We start from the raw sequence: 22,985 nt of genomic DNA on the forward strand, positions 1-22,985 counted from the left end.
GAGTGAACACTAGTTGGGTGCAGGTAATTGAGGTGATGCCTTTAAAGTTGAAGTTGAGTATTGCGGTGATCAGTGGATGAGCAGGGTGTTGAGTGGGTGAGTATAGCCATATAAAACCAAACGGTAGTTTTTTCTAAAAAATCATTTGATATAAGTAGACATTATTTCACTTGACTATCATAGTTTTCTCCTTCATGTTTTTCTTTTTTTTTTTTTTTTTCCTTTTTCCTTTTTTCTTTTTCCTTTTTCCTTTTTCCTTTTTCCTTTTTTCTTTCTTTTTTCTTTCTTTTTTCTTTTTGCCTTGTGTCTTTTTAGAGACAGTTCTAATGCTATTCATCTTTTGAAACATGTTGTCAGGGTACAGGGTCAGGTACATATATGTAACAGGATACATATGAGAATTGACGAACAGGATAAGCTACGGGTCAGGCTACATAGACAAGACGCAGCTTGAAAAGCTGCAACAGGATCAGTGCCAGTAAAATGAGACATGAGCCTTCTTATGAGACGTTATATAGGAGAACAGGAATATTGAATACTTAATACATGATCCCTACTGCTTTCTTCAACAGGCAAGTGTCTTCTCCACGTCAGTTTTCATTCTCCTCCTCCAGTGACTTCTTAGACCAGGTACGTGAACACCTATCTGACTCACCCACTACAAATTTGCACTTAAAACGTGCGGCCTCTACTCAAAAAGTCCAGCGTTTATGAGGTGGATATTTCTATATTTTCTAACCAACCAGCAAAAAATTGCAGTTAGCATACAAGCTTTTAGTCCAAAGACCTCTCGTTGGTCGAGACTCGCGGTTTCATCGGAGGAGAATGGGTAACCGCTGCCTCTGAGTGAAGTTTTTCAGTGTTCGGTAAGTGGCTCACGAACATGAGTCCGATGGCTAGAGATTGATGGATTTATGCCAAGATCCCGAGGATGACAACAAAATCATGCAAGTTACCAATACGAGACTTGCCGATACTGTGCTGGCCATCAAACAAGCCCAAGAGGAATTCAAGACCTATCGCCGAATGCCCCATCGGCAGAGATGATGGTTGCTGCACCACTGGGGCAATCTCACAAAAACCAACAAAAGATCATCTGGCGGCTCTCTGTACATTAGAGCTAGGTAAGCCTTTCAAAAAGTCCGCTGGAAGCGTGAAATATGCTATTGACTTCATGGATTGGTTGGAAGCTGCCGTGGAGAGAGCCCTGGGAAAAAAAATACCAGGTCCGTGAGGTAACCATCGTATCTTGACTATTCGACAGTCTCAAGGCATCATTGCCGCTATAACTCCATGGAGCTCCCCTCTGGCAATGGTAATTCAGAAAGTGGGCGCTGCTATTGCTGCTGGCAATATCATAGTCTGCAAGCCAGCACCAGAAACACCTCTCTGTGCGCTAGCTCTAGCCAAATTGTTTGAATGAGCCGGTGGGCCTCAGGGTGTGTTTAATGTTATTCCAAGTGCACATCTCAAGTCGGCAAGCAACTATGCCACTGCAAGTCTGTGAAGCATCTTAGCTTCAGACTCGACCGCGGTAGGGAAATATCTAAACGCGGAGTGTGCTAGGACCATCAAGAAGACGAGCTTAGAGCTTAACATTAATGCGGTATTCTAAGTTTAAAATTGAAATAACTACGTAGCACAAAACGACCCAAATATTCCATCATGAAGTTTCTGCGTGATTCCCTACTGCCCACCAGCTTTTCACCTCGATATATACATTTCTGTGTTGAAAGATCATCCCCTTGAACGACTTGTGATAGCTATGGTATACCCATAAGTACAGCGAATAGACATGGAATAGAGAGTCAATGACAACATACAATCAAGAATTGTCTGTCGAAGAGACTTTTTACCCGGTCGATCGAGGACACTCCCAGTCAGTGGTCTGGTCGATTCTGTCACCTCCGTCTTCTTCGTTTTGGGCATAGAGTTGGAATCTGCCTCAATTGACCTTTCTGACTTGGGGACTCGAGGCGGCGGAGGACGGAATGCTAGGTGCATGATGAAGAGGTAGTGGCGGTTGAGGAGAATCACTAGTCCGTGCTGGTGGTAGTTGTAAATATAAAGTGTTTGATGGGATAGGGACGGGGTGGGATTGAAATGGGAACATGGTTCTTATAGGGTTGCTTATCAATAGGACTAACTATTTGATAGAGAAGATCGTATCAATCTGGCAACAGCCAGCGAGCTCAGTAAGTTGTAGATTCTTATTGTGGTTTAGCGGGGGTCCTACGCCTTGTCCATGTACTATACAGAAAAGACGAAAGATAACATATCTCAACCCCTCACCTTCTGCAAAAACTCCTTCGCAATTCCCTCAAACGTCGCAAACTCCACCGAATCTCCCCACTCCCCCAACCAACCCACAAACCGATCCACCATCCCAATAACATGTGCCATCCCGCTCGTATCAGGATGCATCAGAATCGGAAACACAAAGCTCCCATCGCGCGCACCCTCCATCCCCGCATTCTCCCATAGCCATAGAAACATGTCTTTCCACCGCTGCTCCACAACCCGCGCATCCACATGCCCGTGGCTATTGTGCAGATGCGGGAAATACTGCAACGCCATCATGTCCTCGTTGTTCCAGCCTGTTGGAATCTCGACGAGGGGGTGTAAACCCGCGGGCGGGGTGTCGTCCATAGCCGACACGGTGCTGGGTTTTAACCAACTACTCGCCGGCTGGGAGAAATCAACCGGCTTAACAGGCGGATCGTCCGGAACGTAATATGGCTGTGAATCGTGGTGTCCCAGTGACGAATCATACAGGAACCCATATTCGCGAAGCAGGGCGATCGTCGTCTCGCGGAGTTGGTACATCGGTGCCCGGTAACCAAGTACCTTCTTCCCTGTCAACCGCTGACAGACATCCATGCACTTGGTCAGCACGTCGCGTTCCTGCACCGGCGTCATCTGATATGCGCCTTCGTGCGCATACCCGTGCAGACCTATCTCTGCGCCGGAGGCGACGATTTCGCGGACTGTGGCCTCGAAGGTCTCCATTGTGTGGCCGGGGATGAACCAGGTGACTTTGTTGGCTATGCCGTGTTTTTGGAGGGTGCGGAGGAGGCGGAGAGCGCCGATGCGACCGGCGAAGATGCCTGTGCTGTAGTCCGAAAGATTGTTGTCGGGGTGGTCGCCTGTGCCGAGGAAGGCGGACAGCGCGTCGAAGTCGAAGGACAGGGCGATTTTCACTTTGGGCTTGGGGGTTGATAGAAGGGGTGGGGGTTGAGTCAGTTGTGTGGTGGGATTGTTGGGGTCGGGCGTAGCATGAGATGGCTTGTTCATAGATGTGCAGAGGCTAGAGATGTTATGAAGGGAGACAATGGTGTAGCTGGGCTTCTGTGATGCTAGTATTGCAATCGCTGTTGCGATGGATTGCGCAGAAGCATCGTAGGCGTTCGGTTCAATGTCCAGGAAATGGATGGACTGGTTTGCATGAAGGAGAGTCACATCCCGCTGTAGCTTGAAGATAACCTGGTCCAGGGTGCTTTCAAAAGCGCTTTTGTAGCCCAGGATCACGATTGAACACGGATGTGTCTCATGCGTCTTTGCCTGCCGTTGCAGAAAGGACTTGGCCTGGCACAACACCTTGCGCAGAGCGACTCGGGATGTGTCGTTTTCCCACTCATTCAGAGGGATCTTCCAGATTGGGTCCTTGCCAGAAGGAGCATGCGTCCTCGCGTCAATGATGAATAGGTCTACTCTGTTTTCCAAGGTGGTGAAGAGTGCATCGACCTGGGTGGCGAGTTGGGATGGATCATCATGGGATACGAGGCCATCTAGATCGGCGATGGCAGTTGTATTGCTGCTTCCTATACAATTGAATGAGTACACATTGCCGCTGTTTTCATGAGCAAGTGCTGTACTTACTAAACTCGGCTTTCAAGGCAGATGCGCGGGACTGAGAGGCCCCTGAGATAAGGATGTGTTTGTGCGAGAAATAGAGCGCCATGATGAGAATAATTGAGCTTTGCCAAATCAATGATAAAACAGTGTATTGCAGTTTGATATCAACCAAGTCGGGCGGTTTATATGATTTTCTCATGATTATGCTGATTTGATGCCGGACTGGCGGTAGGGTAACCGCCAGCGAGCGTCGGGTTTTGTCAGTTTGCCATTATCAAGACCATGTTTGAGAAAGGTGAAGATAGTCCGGTTTGATCCTTCTGCTAAGAGCCAGAGAGCCCCCAATGAGACTGTGCATCTTTATCATTTGATCATGACTGATCAGAGATATCAAGTCCAAAAGAAACCTTTTTGCCTTTTTTTGGCAACAGCCAGCGACCTTAGTCCTGGGGTTTGATAACATTGATGGGAGTTATGCGTAGGATTTGAAGTGAATATGTACAACATAGTTGCGGTCATTAAGACTATATAAAATCCATCCGTGGACACCTAATGACATTGTTCAAATCAAAAGAGGAAATACATTCATCATGGCATCGCTTGACAATACGGGAAAATGCTCTGATCTCGAATCATCCCAATGCTCGGCAACTGGTGCCGTCGAAGCCGATATCAACGTTGCTAGTCAGACTCCGGTTCTGGCCAAAAGCTTTAACCTTTTTAGTGCGTGTGCGACTGGTATAACTACTGGAAATGTCTGGGCTGTTCTGGGGGGTGGAATTGTATGAGTCTGTCTGCGTCCCACTCATATCTGCATTAACAAATTTAGATTGCGTCACTATACAATGGCGGTCCACCTGGTGTGATATATGAGTTGTCCGTCACTGGAGCTTCACCCGAGTTGATGGTGTGCTGACTATATAGCGTTGCGGTCACGGTCTTTTACTGTCCGATTGCGGCATCAATTGCTGAATTGGCATCTGCTGTTCCAGCGTCGGGAGGAGGTAAATACACCGTAAAATTGATGTCCAAACATATATTGATGGTGTACAGTCTACCACTGGGCAACAATCACAGCCGGCCCTCGATATGGCCGAATCTGTGGCTGGTTCGCCGGCTGGCTAAATGGCCTTGCATGGACATTTGCCGTGGCCGCAAACTGCTCCATGTGCAGCAACATGATCGTATACGCATACGCGCTATACCATCCCAGCTTTGAGCCCGAGCAGTGGCATGTGTTCATCTTCTATCTGATCATGTCGTGGGTGTGCTGTTTCACAGTCATGTTTGCTCAACGTGCACTGCCATGGGTCAGCAGACTGGGGTCGTTCTTCATCATCGCGGGCTTCATCATAATCATCATTGTCTGCGCGGTCATGCCCAGTCGGACAGGCGCTGGATACGCCTCGGATAACTTTGTCTGGAAAGATTGGACTAACATGACCGGGTACTCGAGCGACGGGTTCGTCTTTCTGGCAGGCATGCTGAATGGTGCATTCGCAGTGGGCGCAATCGACTGTGTCACCCACATTGCGGAGGAGATTCCCCAGTAAGCCTTCTCATTCTCCCCCATTGTCGCCTTTAGACACTAAAATTCCCCAGAGCAGAACAAAACATCCCTAAGGCCCTGGCCTGCCAGATCGTGATTGGGTTCGCCACCGGCTCCTGCTACCTCATCTCGATATTTTACGCTGTCAATGACCTCCCCCTCATCATGAGCACCGAGTCCATGTGTCCCGTAGGTGACATCTACCTGCAAGCAACAGGCTCCCGAGCCGGCGCCGTAGGCCTCCTAGCTGTGACCATCGCGCCCGTCTTCTGCGCCACAATCGGCTGCTACGTCACAGCCGGCCGCACAATCTACGCCCTAGGCCGCGACGACGCGACGCCATTTGCGTCCAAGATCGGGGCCGTCAGTCCGAGATGCCACAGTCCGCTATGGGCAACACTGGCGTGTGGTGTATTCCTCACCTGCATCGGAGCCATCTACGTCGGATCACTGACGGCATTCAACGCATTTATCGGGTCGTTTGTGCTGCTCACCACACTTTCCTATTTTCTGGCGATCCTGCCGCATCTTCTGACGGGGCGGAGGAATATTCGGCCTGGTCCGTTTTGGATGGGAAGATTCGGGGCAGTGGTTAATGTTGCAGCTTGTGCGTATATTGCTGTGTCGTTTGTGGTTTATTGCTTCCCGTACTCGCTGCCTACGTCGCCGGACTCGATGAACTATACTAGTGTTATTACTTGTGGGATGATGGTGTTGGTGGGGGCATGGTGGATGGTGCATGGGCGGGGGAAGTACATGGGGCCGCGGGTGGAGATGCACAATTAGGGTTATTGAGGTATACAGAGAGAACCAGTATGGTAGTATGATGGATGGATGGATATGTGTATAACTATGATCTGAGCATTTCAATAGGATCGCAGGCACTTTCCGATATCAAATCCTGGTAGATTATCGCGATAAGCCAGCAACTGATATCCGGCATTTCATTTATACATGACTTGACGTCCCCGCTCGAGGATTAATTCCGCCCTGAACAGCCATTCAATAAACCCCGCATTGATATCGTCGACTTACACCCGGTTTGCCTAATCCGGTTTAATGCCGACGCTTTTCCCGACCTGCATAATCGCACTTCTTGCTAACTGATAACGGTGTCACTGATATGGCTGCGCGTGTATCGAGTGTAGGGTCTCATATTTCTCTCGCTGGGGTATGATTGAGTGCGAGTGCTGTGACACCACCAATAGTGCCGACCATGGAGGGTCCAAAGGCTAGCTTGAGAGCCCGACGACAGGGAAAGCCGAAGTCGTATACGTTCACTGGGTAGGTCGCTCGGCTCTTGGTGTATCGTAAGCTGACAGCTTGTCTAAGGTGTTGGACTTGTCGCTCCCGCAAAGTCAAGTGCGATGAGCGACAGACGAATGGGTGTGGGGTCTGTGAGCGTGCTGCGCTGCAGTGTGCCGGTTATGGCGTGAATCTGTGCTGGATTACGGGAGAAAGGAGTGAGTTGCACGGGCTGCGGCGGAGGCACATCAAACCTAGTAAGAATCATCTTTTATTCTTGGCTGTTGATAGGACTAACCGATCAGTTCAACCGTTGGCGCCTGGTATACCGGATGATGAGGTTAATCGGATGCTGGTAGCTCTCGATGAAATCGCGGCGCCCTCAAAAACTGTTAGTATGGGGCCTTTTGGGGTATTTCATACCGAGGCCTATGCCAATGAAGTCTCCAATGGGGGAGATCATATGAACCATTCCGACTGCAGTTGGGAACTTGCTGATGCCAAACACAACTCAAAGGAGTCATCGCAGTCTCGAGAAGCAAACCAACTGTCTTTACAACATCGGGGGCCTCGCGTACAGCGGTCTTCATCTGTGCCAAATGAGAGGAACTGTGTCGATATTGGTGGCTGCTTTGGATCCCAAGTGCAGGGTCAAGCCTTCCCTAGTGATTACCACCAGATAACGCCGTCAGAAGTAAATTCAAGCACATGCGTGATCCCAAGCTCACAGCTCGTTGAGCAAGCTCCACTTGATATGGACCCTCTCTTACCTTCACAGGATGCAGAAATCCTGTCGATATGTCACCCAGATCTAATCCGGCCATCTCCCTGTTCTCCCAGCCTTGAGCTCTCAATGCCACTGTTTCAAAATCCCGAGACATCCATGCTCATGTATCACTACATGAACCACGTCGCTGAGCTCCTCCAGCCAGTTCTCCACCCTAGCAATCCATGGCGGACGACATACTTCCCATTCGCCCTGAAAGGCTGTCCGGATTTGTTTCTGGCGCAGTGTGCCGCCCCGCCATCAGGCGTCTCAATTGCGCTTTTCCACAGCGTACTTTCATCAGCTGCATTCCACCTCCGGAATGTGAGACGCGGCTCGAAGAGATTCCATAGGCTTGGTCTGCAGCACCGAGCTAGGGCCTTACATGCCCTGAATACCGCACTCGCTCATCCCAGCGATACCCAGTTCTACACTGTCTGTTTGACAGCAATGCTGTCTCTAGTGACGATCGATGTAGGTATTCTCCCCGCACTTGACGGCCATCACGACTAACCTATAGACCATGACCGGAGAGGATTCCGACTTCCAGATCCACCTGCGTGGCTGTCGGCAGCTGAAGCGGCCTTCAGCGGATTCCAGAGCTATCGATGATTCCAGCAGGCAGGTTACCAGTATTTGTCATTTCCTAACGCTGCTTGCCCGAACAACGTCAAACGAGCTCGAACCGCGCGCTTGTTCAATTGACAAATCGTCCTTTGAGACCCCGTACTTTAACAGCGACGACAGAGGCATTGAATACATCTACGGGATCACCCCAACACTTGGGAACCTACTACAAAGAACATGTCAGCTGGCGGAATGCCTCTCATTCTACCAAGGGCGAGAAGCCCCCGAATTTATACTCCAGGCTAGAGAGAACCTAAAGGACGAGCTCCGTAGATGGTCAATCGAGTCAGAAAAATCCTATCTTTTTGGCTCGGAAGAGACCATGCTGGAGATAGCACGCTGTCAGGCCCGAGCATTCCATAGCGCCGTCTTAATCTTCTACTGCCGCACGGTCCAGCCAGACTCCCAGATAGATCTGGAAACCGAGGTGTGCTCGGTTTGGGAGAATCTCACCACCGCGGAAGACCTCAAGGACCTATACATGGGCGGCGAGAAGCGGGCTGCACCAATGTCCTGGCCGGCGTTTATTGCAGCCTGTGAAGCGTCTTATCGGACTCCCTGGGTGGAGTGGTGGACCAGGGTGCAGGGCTATTGGGTGGGGAACTTTACGAGGCAGTGGATGGTTGTCCAGGAATTATGGGCTATCATGGACAGGGATGAGAGTGTTTTCAGTTGGAGAGACGCCCTAAGGCGGTCGGGCAGATTGGTATTGCCGATATAGTAACTATTTAGCATGCAGTCTGCTAATGTCATCTTGCCAGCTGCTTCTGGTTCCTACAGCTCATCCTTCACTCCTGACTTCATCTTCCCATCTCCATTATTCTTAACCATAGCCGCCAGGATATCCACGATCAGATCCGCCGCCGCGACGGAAGTTGTCTCCGCGACCGTATCGTAGGGCGGACTGACCTCCACCACATCAGCACCAACAAGATTGACGCCTTCTAGACCCTTAATGAACCGTTTCAGCTCGCGCGTCGTCCAGCCGCCAGACTCGGGGGTTCCAGTCGCGGGGGCAATACTGGGGTCCAACACTTCTCCCATTAGTTATCATCCCTCACGGATTGAAGGACAGGAAATAAATTTACCGTCTATATCAATAGAAAGATAAGTCGGCGTATCCTTGACCGCATCCCGGACCTTCTGAATAATCCCCATCATCCCAATATCATCGATCTCATGCGCCTCGATAATGGTAAAGCCGACAACGTCGCGGTCGATCTCGTAGTCTTTCGGTCCCTGCAACCATCACATCAGTTCACCTCACTCTTCCTTATCCAGAGCCAGTGAAGAATGAAAAGACAAGGGAAACAAACAAATAACTTCGTCCTTAACCCCCCATGCACACTTGTCCCCTTCGAAATACATCCCTCCCGACTTGCATGCCAGAAGAACGTCCCGTGCGTGATGGCCGACTGGTTGCTTGCGATACCGGTGTAGCCCTCATAGGGGTCCCACCTACCCATCGATTATCAATTAGCCATTTCATCCCATCCCACCCAAACTAATCCCCACCATGGCAGAAGAAAAGAAGCACAAAGAAAAAGGGAACGAACGTATCCAAATGCGAATCCAAATGAATAACAGAAATAGGCCCGTACACCGTCTTCAACGACCGTAGAATCGGTAACACAATCGAGTGGTCTCCGCCCAGACTTACGATCCGAGGATGGGACCACGCATTCTGGTCCGAGGTAGGCTGGTATAGGACTTGTCTGTAGCCTTGTTCCATTTGCTTGAAGGCGTGGGCTGCATCGAAGGGGGTTATTGGGATGTCGCCGCAATCAATCTATACCCTATGTTAGTTAAACTGTAAAATGGAAATGGGGCAGTAGGTAGAAGGAGGGGTACAATTTCCAGCCCTTCGTCGTACGGATCAACGTCCCAGACGGTGTTGTAGCTGCGGCCTTTCTTCTCGCGCGCGGACCCGGCGCGGATACCGCGTGGTCCGAAGCGGGCGCCGGGCCGATAGGAGGTGGAGGTGTCGTAGGGGAAGCCGAGAAGGGCGATGTCTAGGGGCTGTATTTTATCTTCAGGCATTAGGATTGATATAAGGATGCGGAGTGCCGGAGTACGTGCCTTGTTGTAAGATGCAGAGAGACAGCGCTGCCATTCGAGGTGGGCGAAGGTGACTGGTTGCGAGAAGGGGAGGTCGACGTCTAGGTCTGGATTGGTATTAGCGGATTTTGTCTTGGGGCGAGAGGCAGAGCCTTGTATTAGTCTGTAATTCTACCTTCAATTGGATGGCTATAGTCCGGCCCAAGGTTGAGAGCTGCTGCTCCGTGGAGGAGGAACAGAGATCCGGTGAGAAGGGCGGTTCGCATGGTGAAGCCGTCCGTTGTTGAAGAATGAATGAGAATCTACAGACATTCAGTGAAAGGTATGTTTATATCTATTTATCACTATCTAGCTCTTGCCCTTTCTATACATAAGAAAGTGGAGCAGTTTTGCTCCACTTTCGCAGGCTCTTGCCTCAGCCTGGAAAATTGCTTGATCCACAACAAAACAGAGTATACAGAGTACAATCGCAGGTGATTTCCGAATTACACTTCTCCGCACCTTACCGGGGCATTTTTCGCGCAGACAGGCCCGAGTAAAGGAAGATGGGGGTATTTTCTTTAAAGCTATGCACCGCATTCGGGATACTGCTAATGAATCAAGAATCATGCATTGAATACTGCCGTGCTTTTACTTGACTATATTTTTGTCTATATGGGCATGCGTACTTGCTGAAGGAAAAGAGAAATGTTATGGAATTATGCGATCAATTTGACCAGAGGCCGGTGGATTTAGCACGACAAATTCATTTACAGGCTTTTTATAAATCTTTTATAGCTATTGAGGTACGAACTCGATCTGGCACTCATGCTCCTGTACTCGCGTCAGCTTTTTGTATACTACATAAGAGAAGTGTCAGATCATACCCGCACTCCACTGCAGCCCTCGTCGAAGAACACCTCATAGCGAGCGGTCACTCCTGGAGAAACGACATCGAAATTACCTCTGGTTACTGTGTTGTATTTGTGGTAAATCGCTGCCACTAAAGTGGTCATCTCTGCCATCGCGAGACTACAGAATTAAGTCATGGGTACAGCTCATATCACGGATACCAAGAAGAGTAACTCACTGCATCCCAATGCACATTCTTCCTCCACTCGAAAAAGCCCAGAACCACTTCTTCATTTCAGCAGATCCCTGCGAGTCAAGCCAGCGCTCGGGATTGAATGCCGACGGATCCTTGAAAATGTCCGGGTTGCGATGCAGCGCATACGGCGAAATCGACACGACCGTCCGCGCGGGAATCACAAACCCATCGATTGTCGCTGTCTTGGGAAGCGACCGTGGCTCTGATCCCGGAAGAGGCGCATACAGACGTAGTGTCTCCTTGATGACAGCGTCCACGTAGGGCAGTCTGTCGCATATTTCCGCCCTCGGAACACCATCGGCATTGAGTCCATCCTCTGTGATTGCCCGAACCTCTTGGATGAGTCGCTCTTGGAATTTGCGGTGCTGAGGTCGAGAGAGCGACCAGATGAGAAACATTAGTGTATCGCTCGTCGTGTCGATCCCAGCAAGAAGGTGATCCGCACACTCCGCTGCGATGTCCAAATTTTCTATGCCATTCTCTTTCTGCGAGCGATGGTAATTCCATAGCTTGGCAATAAGAGCTGACTCACTATTTCTCCCACTCAAAGGCGCCTTGGAGAAAGCCTGACAGGCTTTCATCGCGTGCAGCCGAATACCCGTGTACGTCGTCGGCTCGCGCATGGGGTAGAACCGGCGCGCCACACACGCCATGATCCCAGTTCGCGAATATAGCCACTTCGTGAAGCCGGGGAAATGAACCGTATACCAGGTCAACGTACGACGGGAGGTATCAACAATGTCGCTAATCAGAGCGCGATCCTTTTCCACGCCCTCCAGACACGCTGTCCTCCCAAACCGACCATACAGGAACTTGGTGATATTATCGAGCGAGAAGTAGTGCAGTGTCGAGAAAATTTCATTCACACGCCCTTCCCGCTCCAATAGTTCCAAGAACAACTTGACCTTTCCCTCAATCATAGCGGCGTTCTCACCCCGCAACATAACAGACTTAGCGTACGCATGCGCAAACATCTTTTTTCGCTCGCCGTGCTCCTTGACGCCCGTGAACGAGAACATATTCTTCCGCCCGTAGGCTTCAAACATCCGGTAGAATTCTGTTCGTTCGAAACCGCTGCCTGCGCCGTAGATGGCGCGTAGTGCGGACGTGCTGTTGAAGGTTACTTCGTTTGGGCCGATGCGCACGACGGGCCCGTATTGTTTGTGGAATGTGTTGAGCTTGCGGGTGCGCGTGCCGTTGTAGTCCTCGCGGGCGAGGTATAGTTTCGTCAGGGCAAAAGATTTGGGGCCTGGGATGCGTGCTAGAGGGCTGGATATTAGGGTTGTGTAGAGGTAGTGGAGCGCTGAGGAGGTGATCATGATCAAGAGGGCGCCGAGTGCTAGTGACATCTTGAGCTAATTACTGAAAGCTAAGTGAGTGAGTGGTAGGTCTTCATAAGTTGCAAAGGTCAAGACGAATACTCTTTATCTTATCTTCGGGAATAGTGCATGAGCTTGGATCTGAATAATAACCGTCAACAGCGAAGAGTCATCGAGCCAGTCTGTGGCAAGTGCCTGCGAAACATTGATAAACTTCAGGATATGAAAATGTCAGATGAAGTTTATTCTACGCTCAATTCAATGCTTTTGGATAATGGAAAGTCCCTGCAGGACTGGCAACCGCCAGCGATATTCCGAAGTGCGGGGAGAACGGAGAATGGTCTGAGCGAGGATATCATCGGTCACAGGAAATAAACTAAAATAAAAATAAAAGTTAACAAACAAAGTGAGGAGAAGGGCAGTGGTATAGGCCCCTCTTGTGTACCCGATACTCAATGCTTAGGGTTCAGTCCATTTGACAACCACCAGCGAGGCCCCACAATTCCAAGTGCTTGGACATGACGAGCCACTGCCTACATAACCCACTGTACATTTGCTTTATCAATTACGACAAACCCTAGATTGGCTCACTGTACCCGAAAATTTTTGGCTATTCACGACCCTCAGTGAAGGTCCCACTGTACACTTGCAAATGTCACCATCCAAACCCCCGCAAACACAAATATCGACGCGCGTATCTATACGATGGTTGCCGGAACCCCCCTTCGAAACCACAGATAGTATTGTCCTCACAATAGGCGAGTGGTACGTCGACTTGCGCGTCGACAAGAAAACAGGTCTCATTGACTGGGCCATAGCGGGCCAATGCCTGCAACAGCCCGGAAGTCCACGTATACACATCCCCCGCCCCCAACCGATACTTGTCCCATATTAATATTTTTCAAGAAGATAAATTCTGACAATAATAATAGGTCGATTAGTCTTCACTCACACCATCGACTCACATAACAACTTCAACATCAGCGACCCCTGTCCATTCATCCCTCTTCCAAATGGAGACGACATAGAAACCGGGGCTATGCCGCGTCCAGATAAGCCCGGAGCACCGGTGACAAAGTATGAAGAAGTGTGGAGGTATCATTCGTTGCGCAATAGTCCCGAACCGCGCAGGGCATGGATCTTGGAGTCTGCAGATTGTGAACAGAAAGAAGGGCAGTATCTGATCTGGAAGACCTTTTTGGGTCGGATTGGGGACACATATCTTGCCTTGCACCAGGAGCAGGTTCATGTTCAGAGCCGGTCATCTGCTGGGAAGTGGAAAGTAGAAGTCAAGGGGGGTCCGGTGAGTGCTCGGAGGGAGGAGTGGTCTGGCACTCAGTGGGAAGAGAAGTATGTTCTTGGTCCGAGTGGTCAGAGTTTGCCTTCAATGAGAATCGGGATAGACGGCAAAATACAGGGCTCCTGGGCATCTCCAGGGCAGAAAGTGTCCGTGGGAGGGCGTCAGTATATCTTTCGGGCATTTGAGGACCTGGAAAACGAGGGTTCCAGTGGTAAATCGCGACTCTGAGCAATTCAAGAACAATGCATTAAGACAGCCTTATTAGTTTCTTTTCATGTTATTTTCACGTGTGTCACGGCGTTTTATACCGTCTCCAGAAGGTCTTCCGCGTATTTTTTCGAATGTCCATTTAGATGGCTCAGGCTTTGCCGCCGGAAACAGAGGCTGGCCGACATGCCTTTTGTGAGAGGTTCAACAGCCCAAGAATGTAGCATAAGTAGAGAAGACAAGCCCTTAATATTAAAAGATAATTGTAAAGAAAAAGTTTCATTTCGTCTTGTGTTTCCCCAGCGCCATTAAGTAAATCAACACTAAACTCGGGACGACCCTCAACCCTCACTAAAAGCCACTAGACTACTTCGCAATCCGTGCATTTGCCATTGAAACATGACAGAATGGCATCATAGCGGTCAAAGAGGGGCAGAAATTTTGCCTGGTCGCTCAATTTCCTTGCGATCTTTCGAGAATCGCACATCCGGATTCAGTGACCGTCTTCTCGACAGGACCAGGCGCCTGAGCAGCATCAGAGCAGAAAGCTTCATATATCAAGGCGCGGATATCATCAGCCCTGGGGTCGTGATCTGCAGCATACGCTATCTAATTCGCAGCATTTAGAACCTTTGATATCATGAAAAAAAAAAAAGTGGCTTGCAGATTCTGTTACGTTTTTCATCATTAAGCAAGGCTCCTCTGAAATAATGAGCCTGGAGTTCAAAGGGGTCCCATTGCCCCATCCTAAGACTGTTCGCTGTCACTTTCTGTGAGATTTGTCTGTAGGAGAGTGAGATGATTTCCGCTCCCCATGCCTTGTTGTAAGATTCTATAACATGATCTTGAATTTCTTTGGGCTGAGAACAAGGACGAGTTTTGTCGCTGATGCCAGCCTGCATTGTCTCAAAAAAGCATTTCTCTGCTGGGTGAGTAAAGGTGCCGTGAACACTTGAGTCTCTGTGATAATAAGGAAGGAAGTAGACAAGGGAAGATCTTGACACTGTGTCTGTTATCAAATAGTTAGAGCAGGACCAAGGCTCACTCGTTCTCCCCAAAGACAAAGTCATGCCGAACAATACATTTGAATTCGGTATCATGTGCCTTCTGAGCAAGATCAACGACCACCTGCTTTGCATCTTTCAATTTTGTCCGTGGAGGCGGCAAAAAGGTACCTAAAGCAGAATACAATATTTATAATAAGTAACGCTGCCTTGTCCGAATGAAGAAATGAGTAATCGCCCCGGAAAGAAATACCCAGCGATATCTGTAGTAAAATCTCTTTGTGGTTGAACAGAGCCCATGAGCTTGCAAACTGGCTTGTAAGAGCTAGCTGTCGTCTTTCTTCGAACACAGTTTCTTCGTATTGTCAGTAATCAAACATTTGCTTTAGCTTTACAGTCATTGCTTAAGGGAAGTTACTTCAAGGTCTCCAAATTCTTTGGAATAAAGCCGATAGCGAGTTGGGCATTGTAATTATCAGGAAGTTAAGAGGGAAGGCGACGACGGGAAAAGCAAGACGGCAAGGATCCATGAGGCCAAGCAAGCTCATTATGTCTGAGATAGACACTGTACTCGCTTAAGCATGGTCCCTCTGCTTATTTCCATGTAGCCTTTCACACTGAGACTGGTAGAGATGTTTCCCAACTGTTCTTTAGATATATTTGTTAAACTACTATACTTTGTTCCCATTAAAGAAATCATATTGATGTTGGCAATGGTGTGTGATCTTTTGAAATAGACACAGGACACCCTTGTCTGTAAGAATTATTGTAACCTACTGGTTCCCATTCAACTATATTATAACGCGTATCGAAAGAAGGGGTTCTGCTTGTCAGTTAGGTCGTCAAAGGCTATCTTGTCTCGCTGCACATCGTCCAGGTCCAACATGTCCCGAGCTCGGTTTTCCCTCCACAGCACCACATAAAGCACGGTGGCAGCGGCAATGGCGATACAATAGCTATGAGATTGTCAGATTGTATATTCAATTGAACATTCAGTATGCAAACCCACCAGATAATCAAGCCCTTCCACAGCTCTGGGTAATGCTGATCTTTGGTCCCGCTGTTGACCAACTGCGGTCCGATAATGTTTCCCACGGAATAAGCTACGAAGACTGTGGCTGCCATGACAGTTTTCTTGGTGGCACCAGCCACATTGCTGGCGCCAATGGTAATGATAAGGCTGACCACCGGGCCAAAGAAGCCAGTGAGCGCATAGCCCGCGACCGGCGTAGCTGGGTGATATCCCCACTCCGACTTCCAGATCATCGCACAGCCAGCTATCACAGGAAGGCAGCAGGCAATAAGCATTGGGATCCGAGTATTGGGGATGCGAGTGGGGATGTATCCACACAGCGGAATGAAGATGACACAAACGCCTCCGACGGGGAATTGGAATAGGATAGAATCAAGTGTGTTGTAGCCAAAGGTAGAAACAATCAAAGGGCCAAAGCCAGAGATGGCACCGTTAATGGTATACCTATGCTAGTAAGCATCTGCATATAATATTTGGAAGGGGAGACTCACGCCGCCGCCATCATGATGGCTACCAGGTAGATCTTAAAGTCCAACAGGGATTCTTTGATTTGGTCGAGCTTGATCGTTTGGCATCGGACACCGGTCTGGCCTTTCCGCAGTCGCTCCACTGCCACCATTCGTTCTTCCGGAGTCAAGAACCAAGCGGATACTGGGGAGTTAGGCATCATGCAGCACCAAAGACCAAACAGAAATGTCAAAGCACCCGCAAGAATGTAAATATACTGCCATCTTGTCAAAGAGCCCGAAGTAATTTGTCCGAAGCCGTAGTTGAGTGCTCCACCGATGATCGTGAACCAGCCGGTGCCGGAGAACCACCATGCCTGTCGGAGAGCCTGCTCTTCCTGCGTGTAGTAGCCACTGACGATGGTCATGAACCCAGTTGGGATAACGCTTTCGATGAATCCTGGTTCTGGTCAGATGGGGTTGCTATACACTCCTGGATCCATGTGGGGTGTACCAAGAAAGAAGCGCTGCACAAACAATCCGCGCCATGATGTCACGCCGGCCGTGGCCGCACAGACAATGGCCCAGAGGAGGACTACAGGCCCTAGGACATAACGAGTGCTGAACCTCTGGAATACGAAGGTCATTGGATAGAGACCAGCCAGCATTCCAAAGTAGAAGATGGACGTTGCCCAGCTGAGCCGTGAAGTGTCAGTCGACGGAGGAGAAGTGGAATGGTCGACTACTTCCAACACCAAGTCAGTTGTCATGCCGAAGAGTGAGCTACTGCCTAAAATGGCCTGACAAGCAGATCAATATATTGTCCTCAGAAAGAAGATCTATGGTTCTATCGTACCTTGTCATAGTATACCATGCCATAACCTGCACTGAGTCAGCCAAGGCTTCTGACCGAGATCTTCTGCGTCTTGGTCCGGAGTGTAACTCACCTATCAACATAGCAGGCATGAAAAACATATCAATTTTTCGCAGCACCCTTCTTTCTACAAGAGGGTCGATCTCCTGCGCCACATCGCTGACCAAAGCCAACGCTGCATCTTTCTCAGAGCTACCATTTGCAGGGCTGTTAGCACTTGCAATGTCGTTCACCTGAATCATTTTTCCACATTCACAGCATTCCATATGATGTCAAATTTTGACGTTAACATACCCAACAACGTGTGACTCACCGCCTTAGACGGGAGGCAGAATTTTGGCAGATGATCGGCGCTCGAATTAATTTTACAGTCTTTTGAAACAATGTTGGCTTTGCTATTATCTCACGAAAAATCGCATACCTGGGATGAATCTGAAGTCAAAATCATTCCCACATCATTAGAGCTTGTAGACTTTTTGCATAAGATATATAATATATGCTCTGAAGATTCCTGAATAGCAGTTCCCGAAGTGATGCCCTAAAACCATGTCCTTTCAAGCCTTTTGATGGGATATGATGTGAAGCTTCAAGCAACCAATTTAATTAGTGATCCAGAGCTTTAGCTAGTTTGACACAAAACTAAGCAAGCCTGACAAGATATACATATTTCATACATGAAAGGACAAAGGAAAGAAGGGGGGAAATACAAGGGAGAAAGTCGCTTGAACTATATATCATCAACGTCGTATCTTACTCTGTACAGCCCCATACTCCAATGAAATAAGGCACACAGTACAGCTCTTGTCTTCCACACAAATTACGGCAAGTGGCGTTTAAACTCGTGCCAGCGGTCACTAAGTGATGATCTTCCTCGAGGCATCTCTCTACACTTCCTGTAGAGTTTCAGGAGTCTTGAGAGTTTCGAAATGGCTCCCCAAAAAGTTGCTCTATAGAACTGCTGCCCTGGCGAGAAGGTTCAGAGTCAAGTTTATCTGAGGAGGCGGACTCTCGCCTCTTTCGTTCATGGTACCGACGGGCAAGCGGCTCGGAGGCTGGTTTCACCAGGGTTGATCAGGCCCCCGGGAGGGAGGACCTATAACAGGAGTGTTGGGGTAAATGCCCGGCATGATATATTAATGCTTACAATGGTTATAGTATGCAGAGGAGGGATATGAGGTATGTGGCGAGGAGGCTTTCGGGATATATATATGCCAGTGTCGGGCTAGGGTACATAAACCACGGTACGCTAGTTACTTCCGCAAATCATGATTAGGTGATGACTCGCCCGCTCGTATAGCGAATTAGTGGGACTATTTACTTTTTGCTCTTCAACCTGCCACTCTGGATCCGTGGAGGCTCTGTTATATAGACCTTGGCCAAACTGAATAGTAATCTCTATTTTACTTGACTTGCGCACAATGTTTTTTCAAGCGATATCTGTCGAGAAGTAGTTGATTCGCGTATTCCAGTGGCGAGTCATACCTGGTGCAAGACAGGCCCCCTGTCAGAACCTAGTTCGGCATTAGCGCTAGCTATCAGGAGCTTCATAAGCTATTCACTCTAGCACCAGGTCACAGAGCCTTCATTAAGCTTCTATCCAAGCCGCTATTACTCGATACTGGCATATCAACAGTCCACAGATCAGGAAATGGACGAATACCGTGACTTTTATAGCCGTACACCTAGTTCCGGGAAGTGAGAGAATACGATTCAATTCCCATGCCGCTTTCAGTATAACCTCATAATCTCCTCAAATTGACATAGTAGCACCTAGACTATAAACGACTGTGTTACAATGAACATCTATTGCTGAATAAACCTCTATTGGTCTTCGGACGGTTCAGACTTCTCAAATTAACCGATACGGTTGTAAGCGTTGCTTTTCTCGCATCCTTCCTGTATAGTCAGCTTTGTCCATCTATCAGGTCATCCTACTTTTCTCCTTTGTTTCGTTCCGATGCTCGTGAAAGTCAAAATCCTCGTGCTCGTATTGTCGGGAATCAGTTTCATTCCAACCCCCGTGATCCCGAAGGAGCTTTGTTGCGGCGTAGTGTGTATACCTCTCTCCAAGCTTTATCGCTCTGATGTACTGGCATCTGCCTGGTCCCTGAATTGACGCTCCTTTGTGGAGAAGTAGCTGGAGCATATCAAGGCGGCCATGCTCTGCAGCACCCTCCAGCGCGGTCCTCCCCCAGTAAGGGGATTTAGCTGCATTAACATCCACGCCGCTGTCTAGCAGCTTGCGGGCTATTCCAATGTATCCTTGAATAGCGGCTAGCTGCAACGCTGTGGCTCCTCCTTCTTCAGCCGGTTCTTGATTTACACCTGCTCCTGCTTCTAGTAGCATGTCCACTAACTCAATGTTTCCTTTCTCTGTCGCAAGCTGCAATGCTGTCCGTCCACGGCGAGGAGACGCAGGGTAATTGACATTCGCTCCTGCATCTAGTAGGATCTTTACGATCGGTTTGCTCCCTGTGAGAACCGCAGTTTCGAAGATTGTCGGACGTCTATGATCAGCGCCAGCATTGATCAGACACATTGTTAAAGCAATGTCCCGCTCCCGGACTGCAAGGAGGACCGGCGTAACAGTATTCTGGTTCTCGGTCAATTCTTGGTTCACGTCTGCCTGGGCATCCAATAAACTCTGTACTAAGTGCTTGTTTTTGTAATAGATGCACATGGTAAGGGCCCGCCCCTTCTCTATGTCTGTCCACGTTGTGGCTCGAAGGAGCGTTTTGAGACTCAATCCATCCATCCATACAGCAGCACCTTCAAGAACAGAGTCAAGGAGCTCGTATTTGATGGTGCCATACAGTTGATAGAGTTGTATGTACTGGGAAGATCCGTTGGAAACGACCTTGCCCCGTGGATCAAGTCCAATGTCTAAGAAGCGCTGCACGAGAAAGACAATATGTTTATACTACATGGCCTTCTCAAATGCGTTGGGGACTGCACATGGATACTGCGAGAGCACGGGCAATAGCAAGAAGAGAAAATCATATTTGCGGTAGCAACGATACCGTTCGACCGCTTCACAAAGCTCAAAATCGGTAACAGGAGCACCACGTTCAACCAGAATCTTTGCGAGTGTTGCATTCCGCCAGAAGATCGCTTCGGCTAATGGGGATCTAGTAACCATGGCCAACTGAGTATAGGACTTTGTCTTCGTCTCAAATGGCTGGCACCCAACAGTTCCCCGCTGGCGGTCCACATCCAGATTTAATAGATATTGGACGAGCCCGTCACCTCTCCCGCAGCTTTCCTCGCGGATAGCTGATACAAGAATAGGTTGCCCACAGCGGAAGAGAATATCAAACAGCATTCCAAGTAGGTCCAGAAATTTTGCAGTCTCCAAGCTGCCAATTTCAATCAGAATTCGCCCTGGATTTGTCACTCCCGCTTGTAGAAGAGTGTGGATCATTGTACAATCCCCGCGACTAATGGCTGCTCCGAGAACTGTATCAGGTACCTCGTCATAATTCTCGTCTATTCTTGCCCCCCAGCTCAAGAGGAGAGTCACCGTGTCGATATCCCTTTGCTTTACTATTTGGTACAACTGTGAGGTATAATAATCCTCCATCAACTTTCCATCAACGCTACCCCCGCTGGCCATAAGCATCCTGCACATTTCCAGGTCATGTCTGTCCAGAGCCCGTTCAATCAGTGTTTTCCCTCGAGTTGCATCTGCGACACTAATATCTGCACCTGCTTCAAGTAGACGCTTGGTAGTGGTTTTACAGCCACTTACAACAGCCAGCACGAGTGGGGGTATGTAGCGATCTGTAGCGGCCTCATGGTTGACGTTTGCACGAGCTTGTAGGAGATTGATCATCTCACTATTTTTATTTTTAGCCGCCACTCCAAGTGCTGTAGTATCGAAATAGCAATCGCCGTCTATTTCTTGAGATGTAATGGATTGCAGTGCATCGACCACCGCACCCAAGGCAAGTAGCCTTTCCGTGAGAAGTATGTCATTTCTTTTCACGGCTACTCCAAGAATGGTGCAGTGGTCCGTCCGTTTATTGACATTGGGGTCAGCATCCAAGAGCGTCTGTACTAGACTGGGACTTTCCACCTCAATAGCGGCCACCAGCTCCTCTCCTCCGATAGGTGCTCCTCTAGAGAGCAATATTCTCACGAGCTCTAGATTGTTCAAACGGATTGCGTGGAAAAGCGCTCCCATCAGGACATCAGGATTCTTAGTCCCGGCATTATGGGAAAGCAACAGACGAACCATGTCCAGAGCCAATGATGAATCTTGGGCCAAGGTGGCAATTATCAACGGCGGACAGGGAAAGTGACCATAAAGAACGGGAGTGTCCGGACTCATTCCTGCATTCAAAATCATTCGGAGAGCTTTCAAGTCGTAGGTCCTTACAGCGCTTGCAAAAAGTTTTTGGGCAATAGTTTGCACTGTCGCCCCAGGGACAGAGAGCAATTGCCCGAGGATTTGAGGGTTGTTGAACCCCGACATAGGGAATACGGCCATAATAAGTTCATCTTCTTTGCTGATTTGATCCTCCTTAGAATGCCCCGTCTCGTGTCTTTGAGAGCTTCTATTCAGATGACGGATTTCTGGCCAGTCATCTGACGAATCATCGGACCAACGATTTGAGACTTCATCGAGTTTTCCAATCGGGAAGCCATTAGAAACCAAGAACAGGGCCACTCTTAAGCTTTCCACAACGATGCTGTCACCTCTCAAGCCGCAGAGACATTCGGCTATATACATATTCTGGCCTTCGTGCTGTTCTGGTATGACAGAGCTCAAAGCGGTTGCAACTTGAGAACCACTCCGAATAGTACGCAAAAGCTCGGTCTTGGGTCCCCTGAAGATCAAGCCCAAAGTCCCCACAAGGTATCTTTTGACGAGCTGTAGAAACTTCTCTCTCTCCTGGGAAGCGGGAAAGAGAGACCCGTTACCTGTAGCATGTAAGTGACAGCTCAAACCTAAGCAGATGCTTGGCTTGGCTTTTACCTGTGATATGCTCTAATCCCATTAGAGCAGTATTCGAGAAGTTGAACCATGGGAGGTTTGGCGGCCATAGAAAATATATCAATGATGGTCCCGGGGAACAAACGATTACCCCTTCCGGGGCCTCGGGAGATGGGGCTACACTGTTACTTTGATTCCTCAACCAGCATTTGCTAAACGCAAAGATCTTACATCGGCAATTTTTTCCAATCTGCGTTTCAAAGGCCTGTCGACGTATTTCCATCTGTACGGTCTTGTAGGGACAAAGAGTCCCATCGATGTAAACATCGGCGGTTGCCTGCTCAGCACCTCTCTTCTCCATCTCTCGCTTGACGTACTTCCACTTGGCGGCCCCCATTCGGTACTTCTTAATGCCCCATTGCTTAAATTTTGCTTCATACTGGTATTTCCTGCGTGCTTTCAGACCTTAGGTCCAGTAAAAAAGGTGCGGAACCTTCTTACGTTTTGCGAAATCCATAGGTTGCTTCCATGATCTGGCGAAGATTTTTCAGGGGCTCTCCTTCTGTGAGATAGATGCGTTCAATGTTTGCCCTGTGGGCATCCCACTGTAAATTCTGCATCTTGATAATGGTCAGGAAATTGGGAATACCGTTTGAAAAGAGAGGGTTGATGAGCAACT

At 48.9% G+C, this 22,985-nt stretch overlaps 10 protein-coding genes across 10 annotated transcripts; 3 read left to right on the plus strand and 7 right to left on the minus strand.

Annotated features, from left to right (window-relative positions):
* Window positions 1-1,640: 1,640 nt before the first annotated feature.
* Window positions 1,641-2,192, minus strand: ASPGLDRAFT_1097499 (uncharacterized protein). Its single transcript, XM_022539563.1, has 3 exons — window positions 2,148-2,192; window positions 1,824-2,046; window positions 1,641-1,763 (listed from the first exon to the last, which is right to left on the minus strand). Exons 2-3 carry the CDS (start codon window positions 2,002-2,004, stop codon window positions 1,738-1,740), a joined length of 207 nt encoding a protein of 68 aa, XP_022395550.1. The 5' UTR covers window positions 2,005-2,046; window positions 2,148-2,192; the 3' UTR covers window positions 1,641-1,737.
* An 88-nt stretch (window positions 2,193-2,280) lies between these two features.
* Window positions 2,281-3,843, minus strand: ASPGLDRAFT_138081 (polysaccharide deacetylase family protein; the record flags this gene model as incomplete). Its single annotated transcript, XM_022541583.1, has 1 exon — window positions 2,281-3,843. A coding segment is annotated over one exon (1,563 nt), but the record flags the coding sequence as incomplete, so codon positions are not given.
* Window positions 3,844-4,445: 602 nt separating this feature from the next.
* Window positions 4,446-6,190, plus strand: ASPGLDRAFT_138095 (uncharacterized protein; the record flags this gene model as incomplete). The annotated part of the gene is made up of 5 exons (XM_022541584.1): window positions 4,446-4,637; window positions 4,685-4,731; window positions 4,780-4,859; window positions 4,909-5,404; window positions 5,458-6,190. The coding sequence occupies 5 exons, from the start codon at window positions 4,446-4,448 to the stop codon at window positions 6,188-6,190; spliced, it is 1,548 nt and encodes a 515-aa protein (XP_022395552.1).
* Window positions 6,191-6,620: 430 nt separating this feature from the next.
* On the plus strand, window positions 6,621-8,763 carry ASPGLDRAFT_40456 (Zn(II)2Cys6 transcription factor; the record flags this gene model as incomplete). Its single annotated transcript, XM_022545222.1, has 4 exons — window positions 6,621-6,688; window positions 6,737-6,906; window positions 6,955-7,889; window positions 7,936-8,763. 4 exons carry the CDS (start codon window positions 6,621-6,623, stop codon window positions 8,761-8,763), a joined length of 2,001 nt encoding a protein of 666 aa, XP_022395553.1.
* Window positions 8,760-10,366, minus strand: ASPGLDRAFT_77984 (agmatinase; the record flags this gene model as incomplete). Its single annotated transcript, XM_022549936.1, has 7 exons — window positions 8,760-9,076; window positions 9,131-9,281; window positions 9,359-9,500; window positions 9,599-9,831; window positions 9,894-10,061; window positions 10,122-10,207; window positions 10,276-10,366. 7 exons carry the CDS (start codon window positions 10,364-10,366, stop codon window positions 8,817-8,819), a joined length of 1,131 nt encoding a protein of 376 aa, XP_022395554.1. The 3' UTR covers window positions 8,760-8,816.
* A 511-nt stretch (window positions 10,367-10,877) lies between these two features.
* On the minus strand, window positions 10,878-12,536 carry ASPGLDRAFT_138044 (cytochrome P450; the record flags this gene model as incomplete). Its single annotated transcript, XM_022541579.1, has 3 exons — window positions 10,878-10,913; window positions 10,967-11,111; window positions 11,170-12,536. The coding sequence occupies 3 exons, from the start codon at window positions 12,534-12,536 to the stop codon at window positions 10,878-10,880; spliced, it is 1,548 nt and encodes a 515-aa protein (XP_022395555.1).
* A 622-nt stretch (window positions 12,537-13,158) lies between these two features.
* On the plus strand, window positions 13,159-14,034 carry ASPGLDRAFT_40459 (uncharacterized protein; the record flags this gene model as incomplete). The annotated part of the gene is made up of 2 exons (XM_022545223.1): window positions 13,159-13,357; window positions 13,439-14,034. The coding sequence occupies 2 exons, from the start codon at window positions 13,159-13,161 to the stop codon at window positions 14,032-14,034; spliced, it is 795 nt and encodes a 264-aa protein (XP_022395556.1).
* Window positions 14,035-15,813: 1,779 nt separating this feature from the next.
* Window positions 15,814-17,612, minus strand: ASPGLDRAFT_40460 (putative MFS transporter; the record flags this gene model as incomplete). The annotated part of the gene is made up of 6 exons (XM_022545224.1): window positions 15,814-15,973; window positions 16,027-16,494; window positions 16,542-16,956; window positions 17,011-17,296; window positions 17,353-17,378; window positions 17,444-17,612. 6 exons carry the CDS (start codon window positions 17,610-17,612, stop codon window positions 15,814-15,816), a joined length of 1,524 nt encoding a protein of 507 aa, XP_022395557.1.
* Window positions 17,613-19,396: 1,784 nt separating this feature from the next.
* On the minus strand, window positions 19,397-19,801 carry ASPGLDRAFT_87762 (ankyrin repeat domain-containing protein; the record flags this gene model as incomplete). Its single annotated transcript, XM_022550432.1, has 1 exon — window positions 19,397-19,801. A coding segment is annotated over one exon (405 nt), but the record flags the coding sequence as incomplete, so codon positions are not given.
* A 359-nt stretch (window positions 19,802-20,160) lies between these two features.
* ASPGLDRAFT_53279 (uncharacterized protein) lies at window positions 20,161-22,966 on the minus strand. Its single transcript, XM_022547936.1, has 4 exons — window positions 22,808-22,966; window positions 22,538-22,755; window positions 22,349-22,483; window positions 20,161-22,293 (listed from the first exon to the last, which is right to left on the minus strand). Exons 1-4 carry the CDS (start codon window positions 22,924-22,926, stop codon window positions 20,291-20,293), a joined length of 2,475 nt encoding a protein of 824 aa, XP_022395559.1. The 5' UTR covers window positions 22,927-22,966; the 3' UTR covers window positions 20,161-20,290.
* Between the last annotated feature and the right edge of the window lie 19 nt (window positions 22,967-22,985).

Source organism: Aspergillus glaucus, assembly GCF_001890805.1.
Source record: "Aspergillus glaucus CBS 516.65 unplaced genomic scaffold ASPGLscaffold_39, whole genome shotgun sequence".
In the NCBI taxonomy this organism is placed as follows: Eukaryota; Fungi; Ascomycota; class Eurotiomycetes; order Eurotiales; family Aspergillaceae; genus Aspergillus; species Aspergillus glaucus.